Source organism: Cebidichthys violaceus, unplaced genomic scaffold (assembly GCF_023349555.1).
Source record: "Cebidichthys violaceus isolate CVI_PGR_0920_01 unplaced genomic scaffold, fCebVio1.0.p SCAF_6, whole genome shotgun sequence".
Lineage (NCBI taxonomy): Eukaryota > Metazoa > Chordata > Actinopteri > Perciformes > Stichaeidae > Cebidichthys > Cebidichthys violaceus.
In genome coordinates this window covers 657,475-669,548 of record NW_027176816.1, presented here as the reverse complement: position 1 = coordinate 669,548, position 12,074 = coordinate 657,475, and the positions used below count along the sequence as shown (strand labels likewise).

General features: G+C 41.4%; 2 protein-coding genes and 1 non-coding gene across 5 annotated transcripts in view; all 3 read left to right on the top strand.

Moving 5' to 3' along the window:
- Positions 1 to 6: 6 nt before the first annotated feature.
- On the top strand, positions 7 to 8,928 carry kansl2 (KAT8 regulatory NSL complex subunit 2). The gene is made up of 10 exons (XM_068733149.1): positions 7 to 95; positions 1,386 to 1,643; positions 1,752 to 1,924; positions 2,097 to 2,211; positions 2,514 to 2,677; positions 2,817 to 2,980; positions 3,528 to 3,624; positions 5,164 to 5,417; positions 6,825 to 7,031; positions 8,639 to 8,928. Exons 2-10 carry the CDS (start codon positions 1,393 to 1,395, stop codon positions 8,729 to 8,731), a joined length of 1,518 nt encoding a protein of 505 aa, XP_068589250.1. The 5' UTR covers positions 7 to 95; positions 1,386 to 1,392; the 3' UTR covers positions 8,732 to 8,928.
- LOC137889856 (small nucleolar RNA SNORA2/SNORA34 family) lies at positions 3,842 to 3,975 on the top strand. Its single transcript, XR_011105251.1, has one exon. It is a non-coding gene; the product is annotated as a small nucleolar RNA SNORA2/SNORA34 family (small nucleolar RNA).
- A 93-nt stretch (positions 8,929 to 9,021) lies between the features above and the next one.
- nckap5l (NCK-associated protein 5-like) overlaps positions 9,022 to 12,074 on the top strand; it is a 35,741-nt gene continuing 32,688 nt past the window's right edge. For all 3 annotated transcript variants that reach the window (XR_011105214.1, XM_068733144.1, XM_068733148.1), the window contains exon 1: positions 9,022 to 9,421. The gene's annotated coding sequence lies outside the window, so the exon portion shown is untranslated. The remainder of the gene's footprint in view (positions 9,422 to 12,074) is intronic.

Genomic DNA, 12,074 nt, shown 5'->3' with positions numbered 1-12,074 from the left:
CTTGCAGTGGCTGTGGCAGTTATTGGGGATTGCTGGGAAACCTATGTGGTGTGCCTCGGAAGCAAGTTGAACCTGCTCGGACCTTTGTGACAAAGGTAAGCAGTTATAAACAGTAAATGCAGATGTATTCCTTTTCTGCCACCGAGGCATTTGGTCAATATCGAGAAGGGTGGCCGTCTGTCGCCATTGTTCAGCAAAACTCCCTTCTTAGCTGCAGATTGTGGAAAGTAGCGGTTGGCTAATGTTAGCAACTGCTAAACAAAGATGGCCGCGCCATAACTGAAAGCCTGACGCAGTAACTGTTACGTCTTACGTTGGTGCGGGTTCAATTGTTTTGATACTTATTGACTGTAATTCATGTTAATCATTTATATTAACTTACAAAGTTATGTTGACTGAAGTCAGTCTTCTTAGACGTTATTTGAAATAAAGAATAACTTAAATTTGTATTAAAATTCGATAAACTTTGGTTGTTTTCAGTGAATATTGATACGATAACGTGTCAGTTTTGTTTGCTTTACTCTGACCTCTGGACCCAATTTATGACGAAAGGTCTAACTTTAAATAATAAATATGCAATATATTATTAGGTAATACATTATTTGCAATATATAGTTAGTGTACGTCTACTGTTAGTGTTATATGACTCATAAAATGTGTTGTTTTGTCTGACCAATGGTAGAAACCCTATTTTGGTTGGCTACATTCTTCAGTTTAACATCATAATACCATAAAGGCCAAATATTAGGGAAATAAATAGGATATTTGTGGACACTTTTGCATTTGATCTCAGTGTAGTCAGTGTAACTCCAGCCTCCTAATTTCGTGTCTCAAGCTTTTTGTCTGAAAATAACAAAAGATGTCCGATGATAAGGGTTGATATTTTATATATATAGTTTACCAAATACATCCATCGATATTGCGACAATACTGTAATGTTGACTGTCTTTTTTTTAAACATTATTTTCACAATGAGATTTTTTATAAATAATCAATAATGTCGATATGATTACAGATTCACTTTACTGTAATGCAGCCTTTAAAACCAGGAAAAAACATGTGCGCCGTATTACAATATCCAAAATCTATGACAATATCTAGTCTCGTGTCAAAATATCAATATAATATTGATATTAATATATTGATTGATATCAGTACAATGATATTTTCAGTCTTTTGTTTGGTCTGACTGACATTACAAAGATATTCAGTTTGCTGTCATACAAGACAGAGGAAACAAAACGGCAAAATCCTACATTTGAGGAGCCAGAATTAAGAGTGTTTGATGTTTTTTCTTCATTTAAACAAATGATTAACCCACTATAAAAATAATTGATTGGCTTATTGGTCTGTCAATTGATTCAACTCATCATTTTTTTTGTTAGGCTTGCAATGAACAGGATACGGATCCATGTTTTGCCTTCGAGTCGAAACCGAGTGACCCAGACGGCTCGTTCCCAGGAGCCCCAGGCATGCTCCTTCACCCAGCGGCCGTGCTCTCAGCCCCGCCTAGACGGCCTGGACTTCTGCGTCAAACACATTTTGGAGGATAAGAACGCCCCGTACAAGCAGTGCAGCTACGTCTCTGCCAAGAACGGCAAGCGCTGCCCCAATGCTGCACCAAAAGTCGAGAGGAAAGATGGGTAAGAAAGTAAAAAAAAGTTACACCTCGGCGTTATTATGAACTGTAAGTCTCTGTATGGAAGACACTCTCTGACGTTTCTTCTCCAATGACTCTTTGTGTTCTTTAGAGTAACGTTTTGTGCAGAGCATGCTCGCAGGAATGCCATGGCCCTCCGAGCTCAGATGAGAAAGGCGTCTTCCGGTCCGTCCCCAGAGTCCCTGTTGTCTCAGCTTAGTGGATACAACCGCGCAGAGGCTCACAGCACTGACGGAGGTCGCTCTGAAGCTAGCCGTATTCTAGGTACGAGGTCTTGTTTAGACTTTGTCAATTGTTGACACAAAGTTAATCTCATGTGCATTGACATTTCCTCTGTGTTATGTTAGTGGTGATTTAATGTGGTTAGTTCTTTTGCAGTTTTATGTTGGCGTATGTAAATATGATTTTAATGTTGAACATCATCTGCTCTGGACAGATGAGGACAGTCTGAGTGAGGAGGAGCAGGGTCCTTTGGTTCTAGACCAGACGTGGAGAGGAGACCCCGACAGTGAGGCAGACAGCGTCGACAGTGATCACGAGGATCCTCTGAAGTAAGCTTTGAATCTAAACTCGGTTTAATTTGATTGGATTTAGATTGTAGTGTAAATCTTCATTTTTGGATGTTTGCTCAGACGTCCAAAACCAAAAAGTATTGAATATTCGGTAACACATTTATTTATTTATTATTATATGGTATATTATAATTGTGAGTCTAAAATGTCGTGATTTGGCCTTAATCTAAGATGGTGTAGTCAGACTGGTAGGAGGTTGTTGGAAGAGTTGAATACAGGGTGATATGAACCCTTTTCCCGGTGAATACATTTGTTTATTTTTTTCCTTTTGTAAATCGCAGACATGCAGGGGTGTACACGGCAGAGGAAGTGGCACTCATCACCCGAGAGAAGCTCATCCGGCTGCAGTCCCTCTACATCGACCAGTTCAAACGCCTGCAGCACCTGCTGAAAGAGAAGAAGCGCAGATACCTGCACAACCGCAAAGTGGAGCATGAAACTCTAGGTAAATATACGATTAATGGATTACTAACTACATTTTTTTTCTTTTGCTTTGTTTACATACCTGTTCAACGGTATGTAAACTCGATGTTTACAAACTCCCAGCCCTGAGCGTCATCTGTACTTGCTTATCTTGCTGTCAGGGAGCAGTCTGCTGACGGGGCCTGAAGGTCTGTCGATGAAGGAGAGGGAGAACCTGAAGAAGCTCAAAGCGCTGCGCCGATACCGTCGTCGGTACGGCGTGGAAGCCCTGCTGCACCGGCAGCTCAGGGAGAGGAGGCAGGCGGTGACAGAAGGAGCTTCTCAGGTGTGACATCGCAGTAGTAGTGAAACTAGGAAGCGTTGAAACTGTTTAATTAAGGGTCAGTTCACTGTCTGTACAGGTTTCAAGATATCCGTGTCTAAAATTTCCACGGCCATCCTAGTGTACATGTGTGATATATAGCCCTCTACTCATTTAGCAAAAAATATCTTTTGTAATTTGGTGCAGAGGCCCGTTCTGAAGAGAACTGAGCCAATCAAAAACATCTAGGATGTTCAGCATGAGGGGTTGTTCCTAATGTTTTGATTGACTAAACGTGTCCTGCTTTTTAAAATGTCAATAAGGGCTTTAATGCTTTAAATGTAGCAGGACAGTATTGTCCTCAATAATGTAGATTACCTCAGTAATGGGAGAGATAATGCATACGTTTGTGTTTGAGTGTAGCGAACTGGAATTTCACCTCATTTTATAGGTATTTCTAACAAGTCTATGGCATTCAGGAATGATGTTTTTTTATAAAGGCTGATTATATTATAAAGGAAATTGTAGTTTGTGTTTTGACTTTATATGACTCTTCTTTTCTCCGTTGTAGTCTCACTCAAGAGCCGTGCACGAGAAGTGCATCTCCTTTGAGGAGGGAACCCGATGTACCAACCCCTGCCTGCCCATGACCCGCCACTGCGTCTCACGTATCCTCACTGATGTTTTCATTGTGTGTCTGGAACACAGTGTGATCCGTTTACATATAAAACAACCTGGGCCCTGTTTCAGAAATCAGGTTTAACAAACTCATAGACTCAGAGTTGACTAACCCTGAGGTGGAAAACTCCTATTGAATGGATATATTTACATCTAAACGTGTCTTTAAATGAACTGACTTTCTCTGCTCATTGAGCCGTCCTCACCATGGCCTCGATCAAGACCAGCAGCTTGCAGTAGCTGCTGGTTTCAAAGGGTGCCTACATAAACTCCTTCCTGTGGTCTGTTGATTTTTCCCAGAGTTATAAAGGGACTAATCTGTTCAGTTGGAAGGAACAAAATCCCTTCTCGACCTGCCTTCATTTTTACCCAAAATCATTGCCGGTAGTCTCGTGCGTCTCATATTTTCAACAAGATTCGAGATTTTTCTCCGCTAACAACAAGAAAATAGTTATATTGCAAGTGCTTGTTGTACAAAGCCACTCGGGCACTACAGTCGAGCCTTTTTGCAATGGAGCTGGAGAGATGCGTTGACGTCATAGATGACAAAAATACATTGGTTGAAAGAGGCGTCTGCATCGGGTCAGAGCATGCATTCCCCTGGAGAACAAGCTGTAACCCCAAAAAAAGAACATTTCCACGACACTCTGAAGTCTGCAAATTGGTGAAAGGCAAAGCGAAAGAATCCCGGAGCTCTTTGCCAAGACGGCACCGTGTCCCGTAACTTTCTGTCCCCACCGAAGCACGATATATACATTAGGATTATCAACATGTGGAACTGTTTATGTGGAAGCATTCGTCAAAGTTGAAATGTTAAGTTACACCGTGCGTCGTCTGACGTTGCTATTTGGCCATTCCATATTTTCTGTTTCATTTAACAGCAAATGTACGAGTGAGAAAATGGCGTAAACTAAAGCTTTGTTTATACTCGCGCTTGATGAGAGTTACAAAACTCTTGTGTCGGTTTCACTGCGGTAAATTGTTTAGATTTGCCGGTGATGATCTTAACTTAAGTTCTCCAGTGATTTAATAATATCCATCATAACCATTTTAAGTCAAGTATTTCAGTACAATTACTGATTCACCAGTTTAGGGACAGGTTGTGCCACGACTAATTCAATCAATCGATGTCACAGCAATCCTTTTGAATTTGAAGTCCAGTATTTTTCTGACCAGGAATCTGACGAAAAAGTTTTAAAAATATTTATTTGAGGTAAATTAATTCTTATACTAATACACTATTAAAACTTTAATAATCACTAAATTAGTCATTTATATCAATTGACTAATCAGGAAAATGATCCTCAGAATAATTGCCATTTAGGAGATTGTAGTCATTGGAATGATTTTAGTTCTTGAAATAATACTTAGTTCACTAACTTGTGAGGTTAAAATATCCCATTAATCAAAACCACAGGCCAGAATTTAGTCTAACCTTTTCAAGATGGAGGCCGGTCTCTTCTTTGAATGCGTGTGTGTGTGTGTGTGTGGACATCATGCGTCATTGTCCTTGACACCCAGACACTTAGACATCTTCCAGGACGGCAATCAGGTGCTTTTCAAAATGTGCCCGGGCCTGAAAGAGGTCCCGTGTGAATGCCCCGTGCACATGGGACAGTCCGATGATCCCCGCTGCCCGCTTCACCTCACCCTGCCTCCCCCCATGTACCAGCCCGAGCAGGAGCCTCCGCCGCAGGAGCAGATCACCACTGCAACCAGAGACATGTACCTGAGTGCGGCCGAGCTTCAGCCCACAGAGAGCCTCCCCCTAGAGTTCAGTGATGTACGTAGACATGACCTACCGCTGTCCTCTAATGTGTATGCACTGTATTAAAAATGTGAGTGGCACACTTATTGATAGGTAAGATGGCCGGTGTGTTAGGGTGCCGTCACAACTGCTGTAACGTCTTCCGGTGCGTAGTCCGTGCCGGTCGGAGTTGTCCTGTTTTTGTCAAATCTCAAGAAGGCAATGCGTTTGTTGCTTGTTCGGTCAGACCTCGACATGCTACAGGAGCCGTTTAGCTCAAAACTTGCAGAGTACGCCATGAAGTTGAATCAGAACCACGTTCCCACAGCAAAAGAACCGAGCCATTTGTTTGTGACCGGATTGAGGCCACTGCTAAAGGGTCTAGATTGTTTTGATCCGCACCGAGTAGGATTTGTTGCGCTTAAATCTGCCCAAATAAAAGCGAACAAAGGGGGGCAAAAAACGAACCAGCGGCTGATTACGTAGCTTTGAAAACGCCCTGAAGCCGAAGATGTACCAAGCAGTGGTTGAAGTGTGGCCTGCGGCGAGCTGCTGTGCGAATGTCTTTGGAAAGCTGCGGCCGATGCTCCAAACTCAGCGAGCTACAACCGTTTTGATTCTGCTGTGCAGTGCGGCCAAACTAAAGGTTCTGGATAGTTTGACTTTTGTTGGCAAATTGCAGCCAGAAAATCCCCGTAACCGATGAGTAAACCGACTCCTGTGACATGTTGAGCTGAGTTACAAAGGTTTCTTTCCTGCCTGAAGCGCATGAACACGCCTCCTGGAAGCAGCAAGCCGCACTTCGCTTGGTGTGTTTCCGTAACTGAACAACCAGACCTGGTCCGCTGTGTGATAGTGGAATTATTATTATTATTTTATTTGTTTTTGCGAGAATTGAAAATGATTGTAAATTGTTGATATATATATATATATATATATATAGATTGATGGATGGACTTAAGCTCTTGCTTCGTTTGTATAAAGTCAGTGTGAACCGGATCCATAAAAGGCAAAAAGTTGCTACACTCTTGAAATACTACCAGCACCTTTTTAGAAGAAGCAACTGACTCGTTTCTAAGTGTAGTCACTGTTTACAACCCGGAACAAGCCGCCGAGGGGCCGGTACAGTCAGATTTAGTTGTGATGTCCTGATGATCAAAACTTTTAGATTTATTCCACAAATCTCTGCAGCTCACAATTTGCTGTTTTTATTATTGTACAATGTTTTATAAAAACATAAGAGTGCTGGATCACAAGCTCAAAAACTGCATGCATACAGAGCAGCAACACCTGAAGCCGAGTGCATCGATCTAGTTATCCCGAAACGAGGACGCTCCGCCTGGTGGTCGGAGGTGTAAACATAAATAAAAACATCTATACATACAACTTCAAACGGCTCCTACAAGTGTTATGTTAAGCTTTAGATTTCATCCTATTGTACAGGACCTGGATGTGGAAGGGGACGGTATGCAGGGTCCTCCGTCCCCCCTACAGTTTGACACGGCCCTGGCCCTGGAGGACCAGACCATCAGAGCCATCGCCGAGGGCCCGATGGACATCCTGACCGGAGAAGACCCAGACCAGGTGGACCTGGACGCGTCGGGACAGGAGCTCTCAGAACGAGACGTGGATGCCATCATGCATGATCAGGTTAACTCTCAGTCAGGGCCGTCTTGAGTCCTTCTGTTGAAGGATTGTGTCCATACACTGTTCATTGTATGTAATGTATGGCTCTAATAAAATGTTGGTCACAATCTTTGTCAGGACTTTCATACTAACCAGATATATACACACACATTAGCTTCAGATATACTTTTTAAACATTCAGCGCTGTCTTCTGTCCCTCATCTTTACATTGGGAGCATGTTGGGGAGGGATCTCCTCATCGGCCAACATGAACTGGCAGAGAAACTCTTTGTTAATGACATTTCTCTGCTTGTGTTACTAATGTAGGAAAACAAACAACCAGCTTTGGCTGTAGTGCCTCAAAAAACCTCGAAAGAGGAGCGTGAAGCCAGTCGTGTCCCGGTAAAAGCGGGACTGAGATCATTTGATGTGAATGTCTTTTATTATCTTGTTTTGCTCAAAGGTTCAAGGCGCTGTCTATGAACTGACTATCCCTGGTCCAAGTCTGTCTGATGACCTTTTGTTGCATGACATTTCCCATCTCTCTCTCTCTCTCTCCACTCATTTTCTGTCATCTCTCTACTGTTGACTAAAAGTACAGAAAATGCTTCACATTCTTTTGTTACATTTATTTACATGTTTCATTTTTTTCCATCCCCAATTAACATGAGACTTAGTGCTCCCATCTTTATCAACCAACGCTGATTGACCAAAACATAACATATAGTTTCATATTAAATAAAATCCTAGGTAAAAAAAAATAAATAAAAATTTCATAATAAAACATTAAAAACTGTAAAACAGAACCTCTCACACGGCAAAATAACAGAAGACCAAGATTAAAATCCTACTAAGAAATTTCTGGTTGTGCTGTTTATCCCCTGGTCTTACTGGGAATTAAAGCGTCGGTTTACTCTTTAACCTCAATTCCCCGTCCTCTGAACCAGCTGTCCAACAGTCTTCATCTGGCCGACTGAAATCTAAACAGAATTCTTTATTTGTGTCCATAGAATCCTACTGAACAGAGTGTGTGCTCCTGTCTGTCGTTGATTGGTTTGTAGCCTTTGCTTGGAGCAGCAGTCACATTGTGGGAGTTTGGCTAAATTTCCATCATTGTCCAGAATTTTGAGGCAGCCTGTCTTGAGCAGCCAGGTTTCCATCCAAAAACGCTGCACATTTAAACTTCATCCTCAAAAACATTGCAAAAGAGAATTTTCTGTGAATGTTTAGAAGGTTCGGAAGAAGCTCCACACATCAAGCCGGACTTGACTCTCGGTGTGATGTAGCATCGCTGTTTTTAAATTGATGACCAAACGATTTGACCACACTTCTCTCAACCATCCTCTGCCCTGAAATCTGGACAGGCTTAGAAGCAAGATGTTACAAAATCAAGTCGGTAAAGAAACCAATCATTTTTCTTGTGTCTCCACATTCTTGTACTTCATCTCACACACACACACACACACACACACACACACACACACACACACACACACACGTAGGAATTTCCACCATGACATCAACGCACGTAAGCAGAGCATTCTTTGGCTGAAAATGACGCCTTATTTTAGTCCCAACAGCAGAGCAGTGAATGTACCACCGTCCTCCTAACTTCCTGTTCTTCCACCCAGGTGGTGTCAGAGGTTGTGGGAGGTGAAAAAGAAGACGCCGCTGATAATTCACTCCAAGACATCGAGTCTGCTGCGGTCGACGCTCCGAGATGAAAAACCTCTGCGGCTCCATATACAGAATATGTAAATAGTTTCATTAGACAATGCATTCATTTATTGTACTCATCAGCATGTGGATGGGTTTGTTTTTTTGTTGTTGTTGTGTTCAATTGCCTTCAATTGTACTCCCATCTGTTTTTAATAAAAGTAGGACACTCATATTGCATCCAGAAATAAACAAGTTGATGATACATTTGTTGAACTTAATGATCTCCAGATGGTGTTTAAAGGGTATTAGGTAAAGGAGTGCTAGACCCAAAATCCAATGAGCAGGAACAAATATGTGATAGGGCAGCACACCCAAAGTACTACCAGTAACGCACACGGAGTATACAGATTCAGTTCAGTAATGTATACATCTGTTGAAAGTATGCCAATGGCTTTTTAAAAAAGTATATTGAAGTTATGTTTGGCAGCATGGGGGACAGCCTCCCAAAAAAAAAAAAAGGAAAAAAAAAATTTGGGGCGGGTAATGCAATTTCATGCAATGACATCACTTTTCCTCAACCCAAAACACTAAACGCCGAGGCAGAGATTAGAAAGCGGCTTGCTGCTGCAGTGGAGGACGCTTCACGAATGAGCTCGAGATAGACCCGTTTTTTAAAAAAGAAATAACAGTATATCTCCGTCTTTTATTAATCCCGGAGAGGCAGCGTCGTCTTCGACAGTTTCCAACCAAATGAGGTGAGTTTAAAAAAAAAAAAAAAAAAAACAAGCAGGAAAATGCTGTTTCGTGTCCGCTCGGTCGAGAGGATTGTTGGAATACCGACAGAAGGCTCTTGGCGTGCTTTTCATTGATTTAACAGTTCCCGGTGAGGCGACGGGCTGGACGGGCTGCAGCCTGAAGCTAAACGCGTACGGGGGTATCTGTCTTTAACGTTGAACGCCCCGGTGTTTTCTAACGGGGGTTTTTGTCCGTTTGTGGGAGAAACGCAAAGGGCGTAACGACATGGACGTGTCGGAGGGGACGCATGTTGGTGCAGGGTTTGGTTTTTCTTTTTGGAGGGCCTGTCCCATGGAGAGAAAAAAAAAAAATGTCATTTTTTTTTTTTCTGAGCCGAAGTAGGTTTTTGTTCAGTTGCATGAACTGAATCTGAAAGCAGCCCCGTCGCTGCTCTAGGGGTGAAACCTTAAAGGGGAACATGGAAAAGGGAACTGACATCCAAATCCTAACGGTACATGTATTTGTTCTTCTCACAATGACGATGAGAAGAAGCATTCCTTTATTGATAGAACTAAAACCCAGAGACAGTGCTACACATTTCACCAATCTTAAAATCGACCAAATAATGAATGAATTAAGGTGTGAATATGTCTGCAGCAGGCATGTAGTGGAGGACAACCCACCCTGCTTTATATCATGTGAAGATAGGATCACATTGATCAATGTCTGCCTTATCACTACTCTGCAGGGTCTATTTTTACCAGCTGGTTTAAAGTTCCCCTCCACTCAGAAATGTGCACATATTTGCATCACATGGATGTTTGAGCTTCGCTGTGCAGAATGATATGTTTTGTGCACAGTTTGATACTTGCAGGATGTTTTTAAAAAGGGGGGGGGGGGGGGGGGGGGTAATTAAGCAGGATTTTGTGACATCTCAACTAATGAGCGTGATCTAATTATATGCAACTTATAACTTGTATCACTCAAAACGGAGAAGAGGTCTAGTGGAACCCGTTTAGGAAAGGGACAATATTTACATATTCCTAGATTCTTGGTGTTTCAATGATTGAGAAGAAGGAGATAAAAACATAATATGCATTTTTAGTATTTTATGTATCTGCTTTGTTAAATTATTGAATATATATATATATATATATATATATATATATATATATCAGTATCTGTGTATTATGTTGGTAGATAACTGATACCATTACGTAGTTTGCACACATTGTAAGATGTTCCACTCAGTTTGTATCTTAGTCACAATTGAAACAAAACAAAAGCAAAATCCAAGGGATCTATATTAAGATGTTGTTACAAGATTTTTTTTTTTTTAAACTTCCAAATCGATATCAGCCTCAAAAATGAGGTCTTGGTCGGGCTTAATCTGTGAACACCAGAGAGTGAGAGGAAAAGGAAGTGAAAACAGTCCTTGGACAGATTTCCATCCAAATCTTTCCAGCGAATTTGGCAAAAGATAATGCAAACGAAGGCATGTCTCCATCCACTGTACTGTTACATGACACGAGGTAATCAGAAGAGCGCCAGTCACATCTCAAGTGGTAGAAAGCGACACAGAAGTGTTCATGTTTGTTTCATGTATTGGTTTAAAGGGACGTCATATAGTCTCGTCGGTCGACACAGATCTGATGTTTTACGTCAGCTGCTGTTTTTAGTGTCTTCAAAGGATGTTGAAGTCACATGCTTCACATGTGTCACGATTCATTTGACTTGTTTGTATTTTTTTTTTTTTAATGCACAAATTAAAACATTTGCATCAAAACAGGTGGCTGGAGTTTGGTGTTTCGTAGCACCAAACTAATACGTGGATTTGAACTAATCCCCTTTTTGTCTTTAGAAAAGTGGTTGTCACAGTTTCTAAAGGCCAAAGGTCACTTCCTGAAATTGCTTGTTTTGTCTGAACAAAATTTAACGATCATACAACACAAAGAAAGGCAGTAAATCCCCACTAACTATGAAGCTTTAAGGGGGGGATGTTTGGCCTTTTTGTTTGAAACATAATTGATGAATCGTTTTAAGCTCCCCTCAGAGTAATGGACTGGATCGGTGCCCATGTTTGCCGGTACACAAACTTACTTGGAGCAGTATTGGCAGTGAATACGTGTTGCTGGATCATACTCTAACAATGCTGCTATTCAGTAAATGTGATGCCACATTTTCTGAATGGCGATCTAGTCACGAGGAGTGGATTGTTTCTCGTTTGTTTTCAACATTGCTAGGGATTTTATCGGCCATAAACACGAGCCGGCAATCTCAATAAATTGTAAGGCCTTTTCTGAGATTAAACAAGAATTCAGACATCTAAAATATTGCTGTGTTGCTATTCCAGAGTCGGTTTTTTTTTGAAGGGGAAAAACATCCACGCTTAATGATCTGTGTCTGTTGGTTTTAGGCCAGATAATATAAGCTCATGATTGTCTCATCGTCTTCTGAACAAAGAGCGAACTTTAGGTCAGGAGAAATGAGGATGGAAGGAGTGTTTGAACTTTGGCCGACGTTCAGGCCGTAAAATGTTTAAGTTTCACTGAAGATCTGTGAAATGCTCGATGAAGCTTTGCAAAAAAAAAAAAAAAAAAATGACGTATCCAATCGTGCCTTTTTCCAAATTGTATTGTTGATGTAGTGTTGTAGTTTGTTGTTTTTGGCCAT